The 24,911-nt window shown below is 36.8% G+C and overlaps 1 protein-coding gene across 4 annotated transcripts in view; it reads right to left on the bottom strand.

The window, feature by feature from the left end:
• Nucleotides 1-187: 187 nt before the first annotated feature.
• Nucleotides 188-24,911, bottom strand: part of LOC124170744 (nipped-B-like protein) — a 155,857-nt gene continuing 131,133 nt past the window's right edge. For 3 of the 4 annotated variants that reach the window (XM_046549667.1, XM_046549671.1, XM_046549668.1), the window contains 20 exons: nt 24,254-24,526; nt 23,635-23,850; nt 23,338-23,544; nt 22,563-22,809; nt 21,586-21,872; nt 20,104-20,349; nt 19,890-20,016; nt 19,639-19,808; nt 19,235-19,549; nt 18,720-18,954; nt 18,119-18,273; nt 17,650-17,847; nt 15,237-15,333; nt 14,236-14,426; nt 13,403-13,711; nt 13,167-13,313; nt 11,872-12,257; nt 11,024-11,198; nt 9,195-9,440; nt 188-3,892 (listed from right to left, as the gene is read on the bottom strand). In XM_046549667.1, the coding sequence (XP_046405623.1) occupies nt 3,671-3,892; nt 9,195-9,440; nt 11,024-11,198; nt 11,872-12,257; nt 13,167-13,313; nt 13,403-13,711; nt 14,236-14,426; nt 15,237-15,333; nt 17,650-17,847; nt 18,119-18,273; nt 18,720-18,954; nt 19,235-19,549; nt 19,639-19,808; nt 19,890-20,016; nt 20,104-20,349; nt 21,586-21,872; nt 22,563-22,809; nt 23,338-23,544; nt 23,635-23,850; nt 24,254-24,526 (4,449 nt within the window). In that variant the 3' untranslated portion in view covers nt 188-3,670. The remainder of the gene's footprint in view (nt 3,893-9,194; nt 9,441-11,023; nt 11,199-11,871; nt 12,258-13,166; nt 13,314-13,402; nt 13,712-14,235; nt 14,427-15,236; nt 15,334-17,649; nt 17,848-18,118; nt 18,274-18,719; nt 18,955-19,234; nt 19,550-19,638; nt 19,809-19,889; nt 20,017-20,103; nt 20,350-21,585; nt 21,873-22,562; nt 22,810-23,337; nt 23,545-23,634; nt 23,851-24,253; nt 24,527-24,911) is intronic. The other variant, XM_046549670.1, reaches the window with a different exon arrangement.

The following is a 24,911-nucleotide window of genomic DNA, read 5'->3' as shown; positions in this document are numbered from 1 at the left end:
CACAATCAGCACTCTTTCCATTAAATGAGCAATGAAAATATGCAAAAGTGCATCCTCAATCAAATCAATCCTTGATTAAAAAATGAAAAATGTGGTATATACAATAAATACATTAATCTTGCAATTGACCAGAATTAATATGTCACTTCCATGCCAATTAAGAAAGGATGTAATTAAAATAGCTAGATTAAAAATGGAAATTAAACATCTTCTGAAAACATTTTATTCTTGGAAGTCTGAACACCATAATGAAACCTTACTGTCCAGTTTTTATCTGTTCACAGAACTTGAAAACGGTTTTCACTCTAAATAAAACCATTAATGAGATTATTTTTTTTTGTGTTGTGCTGTCCAGGAATGCTATTTAGGTATACAGAAAGCCTAAGGAAAAATATCACACACCATGCAGTTTGATGCAATTACAGGAATAATATGCCTACTTCAATAGCTTCCTAATTTAATTTGCCAAAATTCTTTCAGATACAAGAATGAAAAATGTTCAAGTAAAATTAATACTATAGTATTGCTCTCTAATACACCAGAAAATAGGATTCTGTAAAAATTTTAGTTAACTGCACTTGTGTGAAAAAGACAGCAATGCATGTGTATGACATAAGAAGTTCAGATAATTCGAACCTTTCATTCAGAAGCAGTATGAACTCTCAAACTTGTATGAGATGAAGAACCAACAGCCTTATTGGTATGACTTCTGTTACATTCACTCAAGGTGTATTCTACATCTTCTTTACGACTGGCCATGGATTTACCCAATAAATATCAAACGTAGACAAAAGTAAACAATGGCCAATAAAACATCATTACACTGAGATTATTTCGAACATAGATAGACTGCACATACTTTGAAGGTGCACCGTAATAAATAAACCATGACAAAATGTGAGAAAGTAAACACTAAATTTCATAGTATACATATTGCATGGTTATGATAGGACGTTAACAACCTAGAGTAACTAAATCCCCCACAATATCAGAAATTTTGGCATCCTATGGCTACCCCCACTAAGATAAGCTGTACAATAATGGATTTGGCAAAAATGAAAATCATCAACTTATTTCCATGAATGCAATGTCTAAAAACAATTTAATAAAATATTCCAACTAAGTAGCAAGTTATTTCTAAAAACTGATTTCCATGTTTGGAGCATTTAATTCGAAGCTTTCCTTACCACATTTTCCAGTAAACCATCAGATATGTTTCTCACATAAAACTCATAACAGAAGAAATATTTAAAAGATTAACAATGACAGAGGAAATTACTTTTGGTCCCATGGCAAAAGTAAATATAAACATATTAGCCCCCATCACAAGATGCAGCTAGCTTTGATTAGTGTATGTACACAAACATAAACAAATCTAACAAAAACTTGGATTAATATTTTCGGACTTGCAAGTGCTGAAATCAGCTCAAACCATGAATCGTATTTCAAGTAATGAAGAAAACTGACCATATTAAAATGACTAAATGTATGTCCACATATTATCGCCTTCAATACCGGTGGCTCAATATTGTGAGCTCCTCCAATGACTACAATGCAAAAACTATTCACACCAAATGATGCATAGGCAGATGACAAAAGGGCTCTTTAAGACTGATTCACCTCACTATACAATCACCAAACAGATTTCACCACTGTTAGAATAAATCAAAACACCTGAGTGAAAACAGGCGAGAGTAATGATGCTATCTATGAAGGTATTTCTAAAATGAAATCTACATCCAGTGTCACTTATGATCAAATTCCAGATAATATTTCTCCCGACCATCATCAATACCCTGGGAGACGTACAGAATCAACCAAATTAATTACTGACTCCATAATTTTGAGATATCGAATATGATCCTTAAATAAAATTTCCCAAAGCAGAAAATAATACGAGCAAATTTTTAAATTCCATTTTATAAAAACCTAATAAATGGCCTGAATAATTAGAAATAATTTGAATCATACATTTTTCAAAGTATCTCAAATAAATAAAAGTATCTTTTGAGAATGAATATTTTATATAGCATCACTATAACACATTTCCAAAAATTTAATCATTACAAAAGTTTCCGTCTTTAGATACAACCTGTTATTATTGTAGTAGAGAATTTGTACCAATTTCATTTATTACATTAACGCTTTGAGAAAAATGTAAGGGCAAATTTTCCACAGCATAAGTATTAAAAGGCATAGCTTTAATTCTATGCCTCAATGTCAACAAAAAATTGAATTAGGACCTGAAATTATGATAAGTTGTTTATGGTGTTCATTCAAAGATGCATGTGCAATAGTGATTTTATGTGCCAAAGAAAATATTTTGACACTATGAGGTGTACAACCCAATAGTTGTTTACAATAACACAAAAACTTAATCTATTTTTCAGAAACAATGTAAAATTCCATAAATAAGTTATTTATTTCATCATAAATTTAAAACTAACCCTCAAAAGTTGCTATACCTCGACTGAAAGGGATTTGAAATGATCAATAAGTAAAAGTTGATTTCGCAATGGACAATACCTATATGAATGATTATGGCTTTGTTTTATATTACAATGAGGTTGAACATGTGTCAAAAATTAAAAATGACACCCATACACAACCAATCACAATAGAAAAGCTAAAATATATTAATTTTAGAGTTGATAAAGAAATATGAGTCACTGACATATATTTTACAAATGGATTGGCTGAAGTGATGAAAATGTGATATTCTAAGACACATAGCAAACAAAAAGGTTCTCAGACTTCCATGCAATACGCTATAGGTACATTTCGCACAATTTTAGAGGGCCCTTGTTTCCTATAAAGTCTCTTCATTTCTAGATTAAAAATATATTACCCTTCAGGCAAACAGGGATTTCAGTGATCCCAGTGACAATGGCTACCCATGCCATTAGTTTCTTTTATATAACCCACCGTCATTGTCTATTCTACCTAGGACCAACATATTGCTTAGCATATGAATAAATTTGTACCTTTCAGAATTATTTTGCGCAACAATTTCATATGCACAATTCTGAAACTTTGGTTTGTAAAACAGCATTAAAAACCCTTCGCTTACAAACCATTTACACTTTTATATTAAAAAAAGATCTGCATCTGTTTTGCATCCAATCTAAGTTCATGATTGGGTCAAGTTCATTTCCCATTCTAACACACTACCAGCTGAAAATAAGTTTATATTTACTCAAGGTATATTTATGTTTGTGCTTGGAATAAATTATTAAAACAATCCATTGCACTCACAAAGTAAAAGAATACTTCATTGCTCATTGATATTTGATGGTCTGCTATTTGATAGTCATTATCACTTATTTATGACAATCTCATTTCATACAGAGTTATAACAAACGGGTCACTGCACACCATCAACCCAATGACACAAGCTCTCCTACGCGCCCACAACAAACACGCACAGATGCACACAGACACACACTGGCATGCACACAGTAAGCACGCGCATAGTACCCGCTGGGGGGGAGGGACACGGCCGGCACCCAAGCGCCACGTGCAAAGTGTGACAGTTTCTCTCTTTGCTTTCCAATTCGAATCACTGAAAATTTCAATAGTTGATATCACACTTTTATTAAAGATTAAATGAATAATTCATCAGACGGTGACTTTTTTTTATCTCTTTCAATTAAAATCCCTCCTCTTTCCTTCACACAAGAAAGTCTGGGTCACTGAACTCATTGTCACTCTCATCGTCCTCCTCCCCGTCCCCTCCACCCCCACAATTGGCACGTTTTCTCCGCTTTTTGTGCTTGTGCTTCCGATGCTTCTCAGAGCGGTGGATCTTGTGAGGTTTGTGGTGCTTCGAGTCCTTCACATCAGGCGGCCTTGGAGGCACTATAGTCAACTTTGGTATTCTTTGAACCACTTCCTGAAATGGAAAAGAAAATATTATCACTCAATAGACGGTCGAGAGAGTGTACAATGAAGCATGGCTCCATTCTGATTATTTCATCAGATCCTATTCATATTTGGTTCCTGGCTTGGTTCTCAGTGGTGGTTTTTAATCAAGTGTTACCCGTGGCGCAATTAGGAATATGCCCTGGGGAGGGGGGTGGGATGGTCTAGGGGTGACCCCTTTCCCCCCTCCCAGCCAAAATCTGGTAAAATATTTGAAAAATGACATGCCTGGAAAAATATTTCACATCATTTTGGCACTAAAAATTGAACTTTAAGCAGATGCAGTTATTATATGTCAAAACTAGATAATAGTTGTAAATAATTTTTTTAATATCTCTGAGGCTCTGGGGGGGGATCTATCCCCTCATCCCCCCATAGTTACGCCACTGAGTGTTTTATTTTAATGGCTTAGTTTTCAAAAGCTATCAATTGTTTTCATGCTATTACGAAAGATAAAATAAATAAAATATTACATATTTATGTAATTTTGACCATATTATCACTCCATTTTGAATGCAATATATGGTTTGTGGTACGATACGGTGGCTATTCTTAGCATAAATCAAATGGGATATTTAATACACATATATATTACATAATTTTCATACCTAATGTAATTAATTGTATTGTATACTAGTTTTGAGAAAAGATTTCCCAATAGGTTCAGCAAAAAAATTCTTTAGCTAAGATTCAATATGGCTTCGGCTCATTTACAGAGCCGGTCAAGAAACTGTGGAACAGAAAACAGAAGTATCAAACTGACTCATCCCAAAGTAAAATAAGAAAAAAAACTAGGTCTTACAAAAAATATCCTTCAAAGTTGAGACACTATCCCCTAAAGTTGAGCAATTATGTGTTGCAGTTACATATTTTCTATGAGCTTTTGTGAAAAATCATTTCCACTCTTTCCTCATTTTAGATAAATGCTGCATCTTCATTTCTACATCAACAGTCCTAAGATGTTTTTTACAAGAAGAATAAATGCATCATAATGTGTGTAATCCCTTCAGCAGATGACTGATTAGCACTTCACCAAAGAAAAAAATTATCAAAATTGTTTATACAGCAAACTCCCGGTTATCCTGGCTAATGGTGGGGCGAGGCGGCACGACTAATCCAAACTTTCACTTTATCCTCTTGTTAATTTCATAATTTAAGCAAATCAAACAATCTACAGCAAACTCCCGATTATCTGGCTGCGGTTTATCTGTGCATGAGTTTTACACTTCAATTTTTTTCCGCGATCTTTATTAAAAAAATTAGTTGGACGCAAAAGTATCTAGATATTTGCATTTTAATGCAAGGCTACACCGGCCATATTATTTCCATTTGAATCCTCTTTAGAAAAAGGGAATTACTTTATTTACTTTCTGACAAGGAATGCTTCAAGTTTATTTGGGTGTCTGCACTATCTGTCTAATCTAGCGATTCGATCGATGGATTTTTCTTCCTCATAGGAAAATCCACTAGGATCGCTAGAACATTAATTGCTTATGCTTGGTTTCGCTAATAGTAGGGCCCCCTTCACTTCTATAGCGTTGGGGTGTTTTTCCCTCGTACCGTCCCTTCCCTTCCTATCCCTTCCCAGAGGCGTCGGCGGGCTCCCATCGCGGCGGCGCCTCTATCCTTTTCCCTTCCCTTCCTTCCCCTCCCCGGGTGATCGGGCATATAAGCCACTGGCTTGGTTCCCGGCCCCGTTGCATTGTATCCTTCGAAGGGTTCACCTAGAACCCTCAAACTCTTTGTCTGCACTAGCATGCAGACGTCAAAGGCGGGGAAAAAAACTCTTAATTAATTTTAGAAGATTCTTCAATGGTTAGCAATCGCAAATTGAGAGAAATGTTGTCTGAGATCTATAATTGTACATTTCATATCAAAAATGTGCAATTATTGACATAGCATTCGGTTGAATGCAGCCTAAAGGAACCAGAGATTTCTCGCATTGGACATATTACTGGGAATAGTAGAAGTGAAGGCAGTGGGGGAAGTGGAAGTAGAGATAGTATGAGTCATAGCCAGGCACTTGCCTGCATTGACAAAGTCCTGTTTTCCTATAACCGCTGCAGCACGCTGACCCATTACCTTCATGGAAACTCCGTGTTCATGTTATTTAAACATCATGGTATGCAATCGCATTCAGGGATCACGGAACAGCGTGACGCAGCAGGTACATGCCAGGCAACTTGCGCGAGGCACGACTATGTGGCATGGTGCCTGACAGTCTAGTTTCCGACGTCACGCAGTGGCTTTTAAGCATTCATGCGAACCAATTTTCTGAATCCGTGATCTCGCCGACACCAGCGCACCGTTTTCAGAAACCAGGTATTACATGGAGCAGTAGGAATTCGAGTACAATCAAGTTATCACCGCTAAAAAGACCGCAGTCGGGTAAAGATAGCTGTGAATGATTCCGGAAAGTAGCCTAAAATAACAGACAATCTGCATAAATAATAATTAATTGCTTCATTTTTCATAAATTACGAAAATTACATGAAATTAAAGTGAAAGGTTTGAGTATTCCTGTTTTCCGATTATTCATGCCACCTCTCCCCATCATTAGCCCAGGTAACCAGGAGTATGCTGCACTATTATTTGTGCACATTGTCTGTTATTTTAAATTGCTTTTCTCTTTAAAGAGCTTTTTTCTCACGACCCCAATCATTTTTGCAGTGATAATGCGATTGCACTTGCAGTCCTTCTTCTCCATATAATACAGCACACTCCCGATCATCTGGGCTAATCATGGGGAGAGACGGTACGGATAATCGGAAAACACAGATAACCCAAACTTTCACTAAAATGTTTTGTAATGTTCATAATTTATGTAAAACAAACAATATATTATTATTTATACAGTTATTCTGTTATTTTAATAATAATAATAATATTAATGTCGTCTTTATTTCACAAGCGAATTTAGGACTAGATAGTCCTCTCTTACAATTCACTTGTTCGACAATCACATACATCCATGCCCTGGATGGTGGTCAAACCACCCAGGTGGGTTTCGAACCCGCGACCTCTAGGTTAGCAGTCAGGGACTTTACACCGGCACCACCGAGGCAGGCAAGAGTGCTTCCCAAAGTCATTGAGAGCTTTCTTTGCCAGTCCGCGATATTTTTCGCGGCAATAATAAGGTTTTACTTGTATTATTACAGCTTCATATAAGAACTGGTTTCGAAAACCAAGTATCCGCGACTGCGTGACCACTGATACAGAAAAGTGGTTGGCACAAATGCTTCAAAGCCACTGCACAACATCGGAAACAACACTTTCAGGCATCACGCCAGGTAGTCACGTCTCGCACAAGTTGCCAGGGTTGCAATTGCTGCGGGACGTGTGTCCGTGATCGCAGAACGCAATCCCACATTGCGACGCTTAGAAAACAGGAACACGGAGCTCCCGTGAATGCTGCTAGCGCACCATCACTTTTGTTTTACAAAGGGGATTCTAATGGAAATAATAAGCCCGGTGTATCCTAGCATTAATATACAGCAATTCAGGTGCTTTTGCGTCCGATTTCATTTTTTTACAGATCGCGGAAAATGTTGAGTGAGATTGAAAATCATGCACAGATCCGCAACACGAATATACCACAGCCCGATAATCGGGAATCTGCTGTACCTGGTTTCGGAAAACCACGCCTCCATGGCTGTAAGATCACGGATTCAGAAAAGTGGTTAGCAAGAATACTTCAAAACCACTGTGCAATGTTGGAAACTACACTGTCAGGCACCAGACCATGCAGTCGCATCTCCCATAAGTTGACTGGGATGCGACCAACTCGGGATGATGCAACTGCTGCGGGATGTGGATCAGTGAGGGTGATCGCGCACCGTGATGCTTTGAAAACAGGAACACGGAATTCCCATGAAGGCAACTGGCATGGGGTCACGATATCCTGCAGCAGCGGTTATAGGAATTTGGGGCTTGTGGCAAACTGTCTATGCAGGCGAGTGCCCAGCAATGACTTATGCTAACTCTATTTCCCTTGCTGCCTTCACTTTGGCTATTCCCTTTGTTCAGGCCGAAACAGCCTTATGCCTTTCTTTTCCATTAAGTTGTATTTCCCCCCTTTCTTCTTTGTTCCCGCCTGCCTTGGTTTTTGTTTCTTTTGTTCCTCTTCGCATATAGAGGGCTCTAGAAGCCAACGAAGAATAGCACATGCCTTGCACCAGAGCATTCGTTCGCCTGTGTCAAGGCGAAGAGGAAGTTTTCCTTATCTCGCCGAAGCTCGGGCGAGGAACAGGACGCATGACGGACGCATGGGGTGCAGAGTTCGGCGGAAGCCAAGGTAAGGCGGGAATCCCGTCCTTATTATCTTTTCCATCCCCTTCATTTCTTCCTTTCCATTTTCAAGATTTAGTTTCCAGTCCCTCATTTTTTCTTTTATTATTTCATTGTAAACGTAAGGCTAAGTTCCGGCCCTGCATGGATTGCATTTCGGGCGGTACACAAGGGCCCCGTGATGCGACACCCTTCCTCTCCAGTTTGACCTTGACTAGTCACGGCATAAACCTACCAGAGTGTAACGAAATATATTTGTAATCGTATTCAACCACTTGTGACGCTATGGCAATAATTGTGCTTTTGCGGTATGACTTGTACATAAAACATTGTAGATAACATTTCACTTAATTTACCATTGAAGAATCTTCTAAAACTAATCATGATTTTTTCCCCACTGCTGCCTGTCATCTGCAATGCTACAGCAAACGTTCAAGTACCCTAGAAACATTCTTTGTCACAAAGTAAATAAAATAATTCTATTTTACAAAGGGGATTCTATCAAAAATAATAAACCAGGTGTACCCTTGTATTAAATTCCAAACATCCTGGTACCTTTGTGTCCAATTTTATTTTTTATAAAGATTGCGGAAAACTTCAAAAGAAACTCATGCGTGGATAATACGCAACAGGGATAAACCGTATCTGGATAATTGGGAATCAGCTGTACATCATTTTGGGTCTAATTCATTACCTAATTCTTGTATGGAATAAAAATGGAAAATAAAATTTTGAAATTGCATGGTTCTTTTAATAGGGCCCACAGAGTTCACCACACATTTTTGTATTGAAATTCTATGAAGTGAGATTCTAGCACATAGGATCTCTGTATAAGTAAGCATTTTTGCATAAGAATGCAAGTACAAAGATATAAATTTGCAAGATTCAGTGCCTTATCGGCAATTGTTCCGTGCATGACTAAATCATCAACACTAGCATAAACACTCATTTTATAAGGGACTTTTTAGCCTAACGATTCCGTTTACCTTTTCAGTATCACCCGCTTCTGGCTGCTGGACTTCATTAAGGGGTAAACCAACTCGAGAATCAACACCAGGTGCTTCCGAACCGGCTACTTCCGCACCCTGAACTTCTGGACAGTTAGGATCTGTTTCACTAGGAACAGCTTGATCGGGCACTTGCGCCGATGCTTTCGACTTTGCACCTCCTTCGGCAACCAAATCCTCTTCATCAGCATCACTTGGATCAAACCTCAACATAAGCTGCTTGAACTGAAAAAAAATAAGCAAAGGATATAAAATTCTGAGGAGATAGCATATTGCTGAAGAAAAGCGAGGGACGGATCACAAAAATTTCTTGAGCAAATATTAATTAATAAAAATATTTATTTACTGCTCCATTAAACTTCTTTGTACCAACATGGAAATAAATACAGTAAGGAGCTATGGGTGGCCCTAGAGGCTTTTGCCACATGGTATCATCTTCAGAAAATAATCGTGTTACTGCACAGATTCCTGAATAAGATGTCTTCTGCTGTTATGAAGAACGCTTGCTGCATAACCTAATAAACAATAATCATATGGTAGAAAGACAAAGGAAAAGAAACATAATTGACAAAATTGAACAAAGGAATAGTTTTAAAAATACTCTTATGATTGAGATGAAGATGTAATGGAGAAATAAACATGTTATGACTATTTATGACAATATTATTCAAATGATACTATAAAAAATGCCTAGAGATGCTAGGGTAAGAATAAAACCTAGTATGTAATTTTCCAAATGAAACAACACAATTTGTTAGTCCTCAAAATTTTCTTTTTTTAAATTTGTGTGATATCTTGATAGTGGCGATAAGTCACTGAGTCAAGGACAAATACACTGCACCACATGTGGTAAACAACCAAGTTTTATTCTTTCCCCAACAAGAAAAGTATGCCTGCCGACAATTAATGCTATATATTTTCAGCTGTTTTCGAAGTACATTTAATGAAGTCTGACGTACGGATACCGGTCACCAAATTATGTAGCAGCATCTTCTTTGCATACAACAGTGCGACTCTCAGTGAACTGTGGATGGGGAGCAAATAAGATAAAGGAGAAAAAATGAGAAAGTAATCTCAAATGATAAAGCATATTGAAAAATTACCAACTGTCAATAAAATAACTGGTATATATGAGAGAAAAAAATGCCCTGGAATGATAGCTCCTATACATACCGTTTACCTTCCTCTCCACTGACAAGTTTGGACAATGGTTCACAAGCCATTTCTCAAGACTTGAGACAATGGGAATTTCATACAACCTAGAAGGACAGACATGGACATAGTTTTCTAGCCTAGAAAGGCTTATTTTTCCTCTTATGCTTATACAGTCAATTATCACAAGTTAAGGTGACAATGAACAGCATTTCCAGCAAAGAATTGAGTTTACCTCTGCTTTGCCTTTTACCTTAGAATATGTGGTAGCAAATTTAAATCAAACTTCATTGTGTCAATTTACTTCACCCAAAGGAATGGCACATTTTACAGGAGAAGCAAAGACCTTATGAGATAACCAGAAGAATTACACAAGAGCAGTCCAATTCCATGAAACTTAAATTTTACAACAGAGGTTTGAAAATGGGACTATTTACTTTGGAAAGTAGTTTGCTCCAAAATGCAATCTTCTCTGAATATATTACTTCTTAGCTGCGCTCCATAGGAGTAGATAGAGGTCTTCAACAAGCAAATTATTACAATCACGTAGTACACCAAAAGCATCAGTGATCATACAAGTATACAAACAGCTTTTCTCTTTTTCGTGAAATTCTTATTTCACAAAACTTCAAAAAGAAATTAGCCTTCACTCTTACCTCCAAGTATTGCTGAATCAAAGACCTTTTTGATGTTTCATCTAAACAGCCAGATGGTGCCCCTTCATTTAGTTTCTGAAGAGTTGCTTTGGGGTCAAAGCATGATGTATTGCGGCGGTTGACAGTCTTTTCATACACTTTTGCAGATTCCGAGGGAGAATACTGTGAAATTTTACTGAAAATAAAGTAATGTCCACACGTTAATACATTAGATCACAAATGTTAAAAGCATACTAATGAAATCAGATGGGAAGATACACTTGCAACTTATATCAACAACATGAACTTTAGGATTACTTAACATGTAGGAAAGAAATTTTGCACATCATTAACAGCAAAAAAGGATTGTAGGACTTAAATCTGAGCAACGTTCATTTGCATAGATGCCGAAGCAGTTTTCCCACTTCCACTGCAAATAAGTTACTTTGCTTTAAAGTTATTTTCCAATTTACTTGAATGCCAGTCCACGCTATGAATATGGTGAAAATAAATTAAGAATTTTTAAATACCATAACGACCGTAAACAGACATCTATCTCAACACTTTTAATGTGAAAAATTGATTCTTGTGTAGATTATTCTTGTGAAAAATTCCCAAGTTTTTCATCAAATTTAGGATATTTGGTTGCATATAAGTAATAAAAAATAAATACAGCAAAGAATGAGGAAAATTATTCCCTTTTCAGCCAAATATTTGCAGAAAGATGAAAGTAAAAAGTTAAGGGACAACTTGAAGAAATTTGGTGGCAATGATATCAAACAAAACACATGTTTTAAATTCTAGCAACATTTCTCATTCCTATGCTGGATGAATCAACAGAGTACTCCGATTATTAAGGGAAACCTTACGCATCAGTTATTCCATAGAGATCTTTGAGGTGTTGCTTCAAAACCAGGAGGAGCATGCAGCCTTGGGATGCAGTTATGCACTCCTGAAGAACACTAGTGTCCTCGGGTAGGCGGGCTATAAGCACATTCTCATCCTCATCTTCGTCTTCTTCTTCATCATACCGCAAAGAATTCGTATTGGCCACATTTGGTCCAGAGTTACACACTACACCACTCGATCCATCTGTCTGTGAAGCCACTAAGGAGTTGGTCCCAGGCTCACTTAAATCTGTAGGCACATGAACACTGTTTGGGTCTTGCACAGGGGCTGCATTTGCCCCCACAGGTGCTTGCAGTTGTGCACCCGCCGCCTGTCCCTCCTGAGATTTGTTGGTTGGGAGAAGGGCCTGGGAGAAATGTTATCATGGATTAATGAGAACATTCAAATTAAGGATGGGTTAGTACGGCTCTATGGTGCCACTAGTTCTCGGCTTATAATTAGAACCAAAATCAGAACTGAAGCAAAATGAATTGGTACCTAAATAATGCCCGCAAAAACTAGTTTGAAAACTTTTACTAAATAGCAATTTAAAAGCTACTTAAGGGAAAATTAACATAGCAATTTTTATCTATAATGTAAGTTATGGAACTAATGTAATGCAATAAGCAATAGAATTATTTTGTCATTTTATGAAACCAATTGCATGTGATACAAGTTGATGCATTAATATAGGCAGTTTTATAATACTGTAACAAAATTCTAATAACTTTAAAAACTAAGCAATGAAAAGGGCAAGCTTAATTACATATTGGGACAGAGAGCCAAGACTGAGAACCAGAACTGAGAATCACTGCCAGGAATCGAAATGGAACTGAAACTGATAAAAATTAGAACCATAACAATTTTTAATTGAAATTGACATCATTTTATCAAGAGATTCGGATTCAATAGTCGAGGAAATCCAATCATACCACAGATTTAAAAGTTTAAATGCCAGTTATGTGGGTTACAAATGCTAAGAGCAAATAATTTGCAATATTTGTGAGGTAGAAAATTTCTTGTGGAAAGAGAAATTGTTTAAAAAATCAACAGGGAATTGGGGTTCAGATTAGATCAGATACTTAATGCAACCCACCATATGCATCAATCAAGGTGGGCATTAAACTGACCCTCACTGTCTAAGCTTTGGTGGAATAAGCACAACAATAATGATTCTTCATGAGCATTTAAAATTCAATTCTGAGTAGCTAAGCTCTCATTACAATCACTACTGAATGGATTTAAGGAGTCTTACAAATTCAAATTGAAAACTCACCTCTCGAAAGGACTGAAGAAGGTTGGTACCAGAAACAGATATCATAATATCAATATGATGAATAATAAACAGAGGCTCATCTTGAACTTGGAATGGAAAGTATGCCATATTATCTGCCAAATATAGCATTTGAGATAAACTAGTTTTCTGAAAATAAAAAAAAGTACATCAGTGATATTATGATGTGACATCGCTGAAAATATGCATCGATAGCGTGATTCTACAGTTCAACTTACAACTTGTTCATCAAATTGTTTCAATATTGATGATGCTATTGCTCTTCTCTGCTGCTTCGTACTTCTAAGGATCGAATATAAGAAACCATTTAGGGCACTAGGAACCTCTCCTTCTCGTATCCGATATCCTCTCACAATTCCCTCTCCTTGCACAATTTTCTGCAGTTTATATGAAAGACGAATTCCCAATTGTGACTTCATATGAATAAATCCTGGATACTTCTTCTCTATATCTTGGAGTTGTTTGTCTGCACTGTGACTGACCATCATTTCAATGTCTGTGCTCATGCAGATAAGGTATGGTACAATCTGAAACAATTGAAACGTTAGAGTCATATGCACAGTTATTAAAACTATTTCCATAATTCATCTAGCTTCTACTTAATTTCAGACATCAGCTAAGGATAACATAAGTAGTATCAAGGACAGTAAGGAGAAGTACATTCAGAAAAGAGGGAAAAATCATTTCTTTGGAGTAACCTAGCGATCTGCACCCTAGAAAACCAAACCAGTGTACTAGCACAAATCTAAGACTTTTTTTACATTCCAGGCATCCAAGGGGAAATCCATCCAAGGGAAGCTTAGGACAATGCAATCAGAGGTGAAGTCCCTGATTCGAATTGGAACGCATGATCTATATTATAATAGAGTGAGACCAAATTGATACGTAGAAGTGCCTCCACTTTGGTAAAAATTTTATCTCAATCTTTTCTGCTACCATTATAGGCGTCACTGGCACCCTTTCAAGCTTGGTAAAAGAGAGGATATCCTCCTCACTGTTATGAACCGGGTATGTATGTAATACAATGGAGGCTTGCAACCAACAAAATTACCTGGACGGGATGAACCAGCCCTTGCTGCAGAATGAGCTGGATAACTTTAAGAGCTGCATGTCGAACAGAAACAAAAGGATGAAGAAAAGATTCCAGAACTTCTTTCAGGTACAATTGAATGACTGTACTGGCCATACCAGATGATACATCGTTCATTTCCTTCAAGTTTTCTGTTTTAGATAGTTTAGCCCCTGCAAAAGAGAACTTATGTTAGAAATTCTAAGGGAAAAATCATAAGTAAATGCACAAACATACAAAGGCCGACTTAAAAGCATGGATCTTACCCATCATCTGGAAACATTTTTACGGGGTATTAAAATGGATGCAGGACACATTAAAAAATCTACCAGATGGAAAGATATTTTCCATGAATTTTCTTTCAAGATAAAATTAAGAACACCAATTGAAATTGATTCCAGCCATATGAATAGACAGCAAAGAAGCTGGCATTATTTCTTTATGACTAGCTAAAACTTTATTTGTCAATTTATACAACAAAGTCAGTGTGACTCAAAGGAGCTTATTATTACGTGAAAAGAAACATGACACTTCAAATTTTAAGGATAGCGACCTATTTATATTAAAACAAAAACTGGAAAAATCACATAAATAGATCCTTACGAGTGAAATAAAATTGAGAATGGAAGTAATTCAATAGCCTGAAATTCTGCATGAAATTTTTTTAATGAGATTGAAAAATGAATGTTGGGACTCCTTCTAACTCATTGAGAGAAGAACACAGACTTCTCTTTGGTGAGAAAATCCTTGGGTGCCCCTCACAATGCATAGTTTTACAACCCTCCCACTGCTGGTAAAAGGCGATCATGGAGCAAAGTCTCCATAACACAAACTAGTACTCTTCCACATCTTCATTACTAACAAGTTTCTCATTCCCCAAGCAGCCACCTATGCACATATCCTTCGGCCATTCTCATACCTTGCTCACAAAGACACAGTACTAGGCTCACTGGATAAATGGTTACATCACCGACTGTACTTACATTCTTGGTCCTGCTTGATCATCCGTCTCTCCTCCTCCTGGAGGTATATTTCAATATTGTTCAGGACCTGCAATAACAAGGCACAAGAGTCCTTGTGCTGACAAAAACCTCATTTAAAAATCAGACGATCAACTTACACTAAAGCTTTTGAGGATCATGATGCAGCTTCATGAGTGCCTCCCCAATCCATCACATGAAACTTAACCCAGGGTGTCCAGTGGTTAGGAATTTGAACATTTCCTCACAGTTACAAGATTTCCAGATAAGATTCTTATTTTTTTACGAGGAAGTATTGACTTTTTTCTTCTTCATTATAGCATAATATATTTATGTTTTTTTGGATGATTTAACTGATGCTATATTTTAAACTTGAATATTTAGAGGAAAATAAAACAATTTAAAATAGTTCAAACAAAAACCACATAACCACCCTTTATTTCACTAACCGTATATGTCTGAATATAGTCCCCCATTTTAAAAAAAATGCCCAAGGTAAAAGTAAAGGGGGGGACAATATTCAAAAGAATTTTTTTAACTTTTCCCAAAACTGAAGCCTCAAAATCAGGGATGGACTATATTCAGAGGGGGACTATATTCGGAGAAATATGGTAAATAACCTCGTGCCACTGCTTAGAAACACAGATCAGAGCCAGACTTTGATATATAAAATATATATCAGCCTGGCTGGTCTGGTCATATCAAAGGATCAAAAACTAAAAAAACTAAAGAGATTGAGTTTTTCCCAGGGTAATAATGAACGGCAAATCAAAGGAAGAGAAAACAATTCCAGATTAAAGAAATTAGACATTTTACTGCCGGTAGGTAGTATAAAGAAAGCTTCCAAATTTGACTTCTCAACTTGCCAATGAGGGCACATTATTTACACCATTGGTTTAAATATTATGATCTATATGAACACAATGCACAAAAATAGGAAACCACTTCAGAGATTACAGGAGTGCAAAATAAGACAGCAAAAGGGCAATTTGACATGGCAACTTTCTGGAAAAGGCACATTGCTCGAATTGCTGTTTTAAACTTTGAAACCACAGAGAATTCGAGAAGCAATTTGACACTCCTGCAAAGAATAAAATTTCTTAAGATTTCCCGATTTCCCAAAAAACTGGACACCCTGTTCCACTCACAATGCTACAGCTAGAATTTCTTCCAAATGAAGGAGCAAAATTGACATGCTGCAAGCCATATATAAACAATCTACAAGGCACCACACAGGTAAAAATGAACTCCTCGGTGACACGTAGGCCAACACGTATGCATGGGTAGTCAGGTGGTAGTCTGACTACCCATGTGTCCCAATAAAGTGGCCAACACTCCCATATGGGTAATCAGAGGGTATTTTAGAACATCAGATGGTAGGCCCAACCATGCATGGAGGGCTTTACCCCTTGTCTGTGCTCCATTGAGCGTAGAGGAAGGGTAGGAGGAGCATCGGTCATAGGTAAGTTGGAAGTAAAGCAAAGAGTTCCCATTGAGTGTAGACAAAGGTTAGCACACTGCTTCCCTTAAGGCCGTTTTACATGGGACACGGAATTGCACAGGTTAGAACTGCATTAATTTCTAAAATGGCATGGAATTGCGTTAATGCATGAACGAAATTAGAACGAGCTATTTTGCTATCTCATGTCCATGCATTCTCGCATGTATTCTACCAATTCACAGCTTTACACGACGTAATTTTGACTGTGCCTTCATACACATGTCAGATTGTGCAAGTACATGCCCAATGTAAAACGGCCTTTACACTCCATGGTGGGGTGGTACACTACCTCCACCCTCTGCCACATCTCTGTGGAAGAATTTATTTTTATAAAGAGCAATTGAGAATCCTATTAATAATCAGCAATCACATAAACAAAGCAGCTGTCCTGATTCGCAATGGAATTAAGTTCCTCTGAACCTAGAAATGGTCACCCTTTTATCTACATACTTCCATATCACACACTTGATGTAAAAAAGAGAATGTGCTCTCAACATGGGAAAAAAAACGAAGCATCTAAAACAAAAAGGAAGGGAGCAGCACTCTAAATCAGTTTTATCCCAAATGATTTCCAACAATGACAGTGAAATCTATACATCAACTTGAAGTGGACAAGAGAGACTTGACATCAAGAAATTATCGCTTATACTTCAAGCAAAGAGAACCGAGAGGAGAGCTACATCAAACTAATCTTAGGATTGGTGACCAGTGATTACGGCAGGCAATTAGTGCAATAAGATCAGAATATGATTCACTAAATAGATTCTATGGCTCCAATATAATATTACTCAGTGCATTTCAAAACAATATGGCCAATCTAATCTAATCTAAGAACCCAATTTAATTGAAAGGGTAAATGTAAAGGTTAGGTTTTCATGATTTAAAATTTTTTAAAACATTAGCTCTTGTATTTACCTGGACTTTTAAAGGCAATGGTGAATTTTCATTCGTCAGCAACCGATGATAAAGCATCTTCAATTCAGTGCCAAGCATAAATTCATAATGCCGTATGCAGAGAGAACCGATAGCTTGCAATGTGTATGACTGCATATCTTCATTTGGTTGGCGTACAAAATACATGAGGGTTTCGAACACTTGATCCTTGATGTCTTCCTAAAATTAGAAGAAACAAAAAATGAAATATTTACATTTCAATAGGTTAATGGTAAAAAATGTAAGTTACACCCAATTTTTTTCTAAATGCTAAAAAGGTTATTGATTTTTTAAAATTCAACAGGACATCTAAATAGCATACAACAAATAACAGTCAAAATAATCACTCTCATAAGATTTCAGACTCATAAATAAACTCTTATGAAGTATCAAAATGTAATGCATTCAACAGTTGCTATGTTTTTAAATTATGAAAGTCATATGCACTTACCGGAAGATCTTGCCGAACTTCCTCTTGGGTAAAATCAAAATGCCTCAAAAGAAGACCCACTGTAAAAAGAGCCCTCCGAAAAAATGGCCGACATTTCAATAACCTAGGATCAGTTGGTTCTTTTTCATGCACCTGTTTGAAGTCTGTTAAATGTCCTGTAAAAGAAGACAATGAAAAATTTAATTCATGCTATTTAGACACTGGAATGACTGAATATCAAAAAACATCCATTTTATTTTTTCTGACGGCATAGAGTATCAATTTTCATGTACGTAAATGTAATGCCATCAAGTTTCAGTGATGAAAATCAGCTAATGCAGATGGCATAGCCACACATAAGACCATAAAATATATAGCCACCTGTATGCAATATATTTGATGGAATCTATCAGTAAAAAGTTTTTTGCATATCAAATATTTATTCAAACAGATCTGAACACTAACACTTCACTGAAATTCCAGAAAATGAAAATCTTCCAATCAACAACAGCTTTTCACTGATAAAATAACTTTACTTTCTCATATAACCGATAATGAAGGAATCTTAAGATGAATTGACAGCATATGCAAATTACTAGAATTATAAAATATGTAGACATACCATAGTATTTCCTAAAACAATCCCTGATGAGCTTGAAATTTCGGGTGACATTGTTGACCACAGACCCTAAACATGAGAGGCAACTGCCCACAACAGTCTTATCATGTTGCAAAATGAGCTTCACAGAATCTTCTTCCAACTGTGCGAGGAATGTATCACTTGGGTGCTCCATCAATGGAACCACAAGTTCCAATGTTCTTGCAACATTACTAATGATTTGATAATCTCCTTGGGTCTAAAAAAGGGAGAGAAAAAGAAAAATCATCTCACTTGTCATCAAATCGCTAAGTTTAAAATTAGGGATGGGTCGCCTTGGCTCTTCATTGGGTATTAAAAAGAAACACTTGCTTGAGAGTCGGGACATGGAACCAAGCTAAGAACTGAATCAGAATCAGAACTGACAGCAAAAGTCAAACAGACCCATCCATAGCTTATATATGTCTCAAGACCCGAGTTTAACTTGAACAATAAGGGGTCAAAAGGAACACAAGTCTAATAAAAACATCAGGACTTACTTGACATTTAAGGCTAAGATAGGGCTGCAACGTAATGGCATGCGCCACTAAGAGCTGCGGTCTTATCTTTGCAAACAAGTAGAGTGTGGTGAGGCATGCAACGAGACGCTGCGAAGAGCCCCTACTCTCCTCTTCGCCACTTTCCCCACCCGCGCCACTTGCTTGGCCATCGTCTTGCACAAAGCCCGCTTCCTCTAGCCTCAAAACGTTCTCAATCAAACAGTCCACAATTTGATGGCAGGCTGTCAGAAGGGATTTTGGAGGCTCAACATGCATTTTGGTGGAATCGTCCTTATCTTCCTTTGGCTTGAAAAGCTACAATTCAAAAAAAATAAAACAATAATTAAGACAATTTATTCCTAATCATCACTGATCTTCATGTGAGAATGTCATTATCTACTTACACTTAGCAGCAGCTGCTCAAACCAATCAAGCCCAATATCTCGACATGTAGCAACAACATCAGTTATGTTCATAACTTTTCTTATAAGAGCAGTTTTATCAAGAGTAGGCCTTTCTCGGACAGGAGTAAACCACATATTTTGAAAGACTTCCATAACAAGTTTTCTTATTCCTAAAAGAGAAAATATTTTTCACAAAATATCCTATAAAACCTATTTTAAAAATCACATGATTTCACAAAAATGACACTGACCTTCCTCATCATTTACTCTCCTTATCATTTTCACACAAATTTCAGGAATTTTCGGAAACTCAGGACATTCAATGCATATCTCTTTCAGGATTTTTATAACTCTTTTTCTTACACTCACACCCGTATCCTGAAAGATCAAGTATTATGACACATTACTAATCAGTGCTTATTTCTATTGAATTGATTATGTATACAATATCAAAAAGTGACTTACTAATATTCTTGCTGAAAGCATATCGTAGTACTTATCAATAAGTTCAGGTCTACTGAGAACAAATTTTCCAACTAAATCTACAGCTGCCTCTCTCACTGACGTTGAATGATCTAAAAAAGAATGATGAACCCCAAGCTGCATATCAGTACGGCCCAGGACAGCTGGATCAGCTTCAACAACCATTGTTAAACATTTCATTGCCTTTGTTCTAATGGCAATAGAACTTTCAGTTAAGACACGCAAAATCTGCAAAGAAAACAGAGGTCCATGAATCTCTTCTTAAATTTCACTCATGCGGTGACTACATATTTGCATTTCATTCTCTCCAGAAATGATTAAACTAACACTAAGAATTAATCATCGACTCTTAAAGTTGATAATACCCTAATAAGTCCTTCAACCAGACATTGAAAGTTAATTTCATGATCAAAAGTAAGCAAATTTAACTGGTAAATGGCCTTAAGTTTTGAAATTTCCTCCCAGTTAAAGAAATTTTTTTTACACAAATACCGTATATATGCCTGAATATAGTCCACCCTTTTTTTCCGAAAATGCCCATGGTAAAAGTAAAGGGGGGGACTATATTCAAACGCATTTTTTTAACTTTTCCCGAAACTGAAGCCTCAAAATTAGGGAGGGGACTATATTCGGAGAAATACGGTATTCAGAAGTATAAAAATTTCAAATTTGACAATCTAGACGGAAAGAAAATCACCCTTGCATGAAAATTCCCATCCCACTAACACAGACGGGATCAGAGGAGCCCATTAGTGATCCAGGGGTTCTCAAGCAACAAAATTTACATGAAGCTAGGATACAGAGAGTAAACCTTTGTGGAGACAAAATGATCCTCCTCAGAGCATAAGTGAAAAATAAATTAATTTGAACTCTTGGCAACATATCCCTCACACATGTCACAACACTTTTGAAGAGAAAAATACTTATTTTTGAAACAAAAATAATGCAAGGGAAATACACATTTTGTGACCAAATGCCAAAGTTCAGTAGGTTTGGTACAATTAGTTAACTGTAACAAACCTACTGAAAATCTCAACCATTAAGTTGCATGAAAGGTTAACACTTTCACCACTGCGGATTTTATATGTGCCTAAGTCTTACCGAAAGGGCTTTATGAGCGACAGTTTTACTGAACATTTAAAGTATATAGGATATATCCTGCCAGTGAAAAGAGATACACTGCACAGTAATTAAAAATAAACTATCCAGAAAGCGAGTAGGTTGAGAAAAAATGGCAACATAATGGGCTGGAGAAGCCATGCACATGGGGAAATTGGCCCGCCTGAGTGTAATGGCTACAAATCACTATTATCCAAATACTGTTCACAAAACAAGGGCAGATGATAATAAAATGACTTGAAATTGCATTTTTAGTAAGTAGGAAATTCCAATCCTTTCAGGGCCTAATCTATAATAGCAACAGAAAATGCCACAAAATGCCACATGACAACAGATTTTGCTTACCTGTTTGAGGTATGCATCAAAGCTCTGGGAGAAAGGTCTTTTGGATGCAAGATATCTTGATATCAACTCCGCACTCTCATAACCTATGTAAGTTTGAAGCACCTGAGTTCTATTTCCAATGACAAGAGCATCTTCAAAGGGTCTGATTTTACTGATGAGAAACTGTTTCCGCTTCTCTATCAAACGGTACATTTCAGAATTTCTCTGCTCATCAGTCTGAGAAGGTGTCCTAGCTTCACCATCATCCAAATCAGAAACTTCTGATATTTCTTCTTCACTACTTTCATCTGGAAAAGGAAAAATAAATACTGGTTAGACAGCATACTACACCGTCAATTAAATTATCCGCTAACAATAAAACTGAACAGAGTGATTGGGGCTGGTTCCATTAATAAATGTGGCATAAGGTGAATATGGATGGATGAGTGGTTCATTAGAGTGATACAAATTAGATATTAGCAAACTGATAAACCATGTATACGATTAAATAACACAATTACTACCCAAGCACACCATTACTGATTCAATATCAATTGTTATAGATAGGAAACATTTTGAGAAGTTATCCAAGCATTCATCAACACTGACTGAATATTGATTCAATATATAGGGCCAACAATTTCAAGTATGATTTTCGGAATGAAGAGTGTATATGACAAATAAATGGATTTGCAGGCACAAATAAGAGCCATTAGCAACGGTAATATGGTTGATGTCACTAAATGCAAAGCTATTTATGACACAACACCAACAACTTAGTTCCATTGAATTTATTTCACCACCAAAAATGACACAAGATGATAAGGTTTGTCAGTAAAATATATGTATTAGAAACGCCAAGGGATGAAATTATAATCATGATATACACATATGTATTTGGATTAATGAATTCACCCCAGCAAGTCACTAGAGGGACACAACAGGTCTTCATATTTCCGACATCCATTAGATACCTAATGTGCATAAATTGACCATACCTTTCCGTTTTTTCTTTGATTTCCTCCCTTTCTTGGATAACATCTTGTTTGGGGATAGTTTTGCACCAGTTGCTCCTCTTGAAATCTCAGCAGTAGCATCACGATACCATTGTGCAATGTAAAAATGCCTGGCATAACACAATGCATGGTCACTTTGCCCATTGACTGCTAAATAATCTAGCAAAACTCTCTGAAGGAATTGTGTTCTTTCTTCTTCGGGATCTAGCTCTTCTTGAACTTTCTCCTTCTACAGAAAATCATTCGGAAAACAAGAAATATTTTAATGAGTTTTTCAATTTTATACCAAATGATTTAAGTTAGAACTTCATGTACCTTAGTGTTATGTTTTAACACTAATGAATAAGTATTCTTAAAATTTGTGAAATAACTTAAGCAAGATGTTTCAGTAGTAACATTTGGTATTTTTGAGTAATAATTGAGCATTTTAATGATAAACCAATTCGATAAACTTTTCAAAGAACATTTTTTTGTTTAATCCAAAGTATTTTGGTTTGAAGCTCACTATGTATTTGGTGACATACTTTCAAGTTGCACATTTTTTTGATTTGCTAATAAATGCATGGTAAAAGTGACAAATAGGTTCAGAATACTGTTATCTGTTAGGCTTGTTACAAATGTGATTGTTGGAACCAATATGACAACATCTTGCTTGAAACTGCTGGAATTGCTGCCATCATAATTGCAGAATCTCCCAGAGGCCACTAGGCAATACTGCAATGAACAAAGTACCACAGAAAGGTTCCTAATGATTTACCTTCTTCTTCTTCTTGTCAAGCACTCCTAATTCTTCGCTTTCCTTTTGCTCTTCCTCCTTTATTTCTTTGATTATCTGATCAATGGTTTCCAGTTTCATCTGAGAAAGCACAGCATCTTTCCTCAGCCTTGCAGCAACAACCCCAAGGTAGTCCAAAGATGCTACCCTTAGTGACATGTCTGTACTTTTGTTGATAAAATTTTTAACCTAAAACAAGGATGGAAAAATAAACATTATAACATATCATAAGGGGCAAATGGTTGGTATGTATTTACAAATTTTACAATCGCCTCTTACCAGAAGAGTTCCTAGGACACTGAGAAGAAGTTCAGTTGCAGGCCACTCTGGCTTATTCACAGTGGTCAAAAGATCCTGCACAAAATTTTCAAACAATGGCCGGTAGTCCATCTCTTCATTTTTACTTCCACACTTTACCAAGAAAAAGGAAAGGAAATTTGCAGCTGTTCTCATTGCCGTCTCATACTTGTTAACCATCAGCATGTCACGATCCACCTGCAAAGAGGATCATAAAATCAGGGTAATTGGGTGATGTAAGATTTCTGAGCACATTAATACTAAGGTGTGGTTTCAAAATATAATATGCTGAAATGAGCATATGCATCTAAAATACTTCAATACATTAGGACTGATTAGGAAATATGTTATTTTCATATTAAACCTGTTCACTGGGGAGGATGGCTATTATAGTTCCGCCAGGCAAAATGAACATTTATCCAGAAGAAACTTAAGGTCTAGGAAAAAAATATGATGACTTTGGACAAAAGTCAGCCAACACTAGACAAATTGAGAATCATACAACTTCTAGGAATACCAAAACTTCTCAATATTTACTACAAGGGCATGCAGAAAAAGGACACTTCCAAGGCTTAAGAAAGAGATGCAGCCATAATCTTACATTGGACATCTGCTCTTTCTGCTGTTCTTTTTGTAGTTCTTCGTTCTCTTTCCCTTCTTCCTTGACTTTTTCTTTGACATCACCACATAGCTTGTCAGGAAGGAAAACAACGCACTGAATCAGTTGGAGAACCAGAGCAGTCAACATCTGAATGTTCTCTTCAGAGCTCAGCCGGTATGTCCGTAAACTTCTTTTGCTACTCGGTAGCCTTGCTATTGATGCCAAAATGTCATCTAAGAGAAGCCTCCGATGTTTCTCATACTTGGTGAATATCTGAAAATAAATGCAACATGTGAATGAAATGTGCATATGTATGCATAATGAATTTAATTAGGTAGGCATGCATCTGGAGTAGGTAACCAACAACTAAGGTCATTTGTGCTATAGGGAAGGGAATGGAAGGAAGGGAGAATAGAAACCCAGATTCAACTTTAAGTCTACTCATAGCAAAAGGCATTGAGGGGATTTTGGCTTTATGTCCCATCCCACACACGAAGTGCCGTACCTCAAGAGGCCACCACAAAGCAATCATGCAGTCTCTAAAAAATCTCTGCCACCGCCAGGATTTGAATCTGGTCCCATGAGGTAGGAAACCAACGCTTCAGCCACCACATTGATTCGATCCTCATTAATGTTAATTACACTCGCAATGTCCTTC

Source organism: Ischnura elegans, chromosome X (genome assembly GCF_921293095.1).
Source record: "Ischnura elegans chromosome X, ioIscEleg1.1, whole genome shotgun sequence".
NCBI classification, from domain to species: domain Eukaryota; kingdom Metazoa; phylum Arthropoda; class Insecta; order Odonata; family Coenagrionidae; genus Ischnura; species Ischnura elegans.
This window is presented reverse-complemented; position numbering and strand designations above follow the sequence as displayed.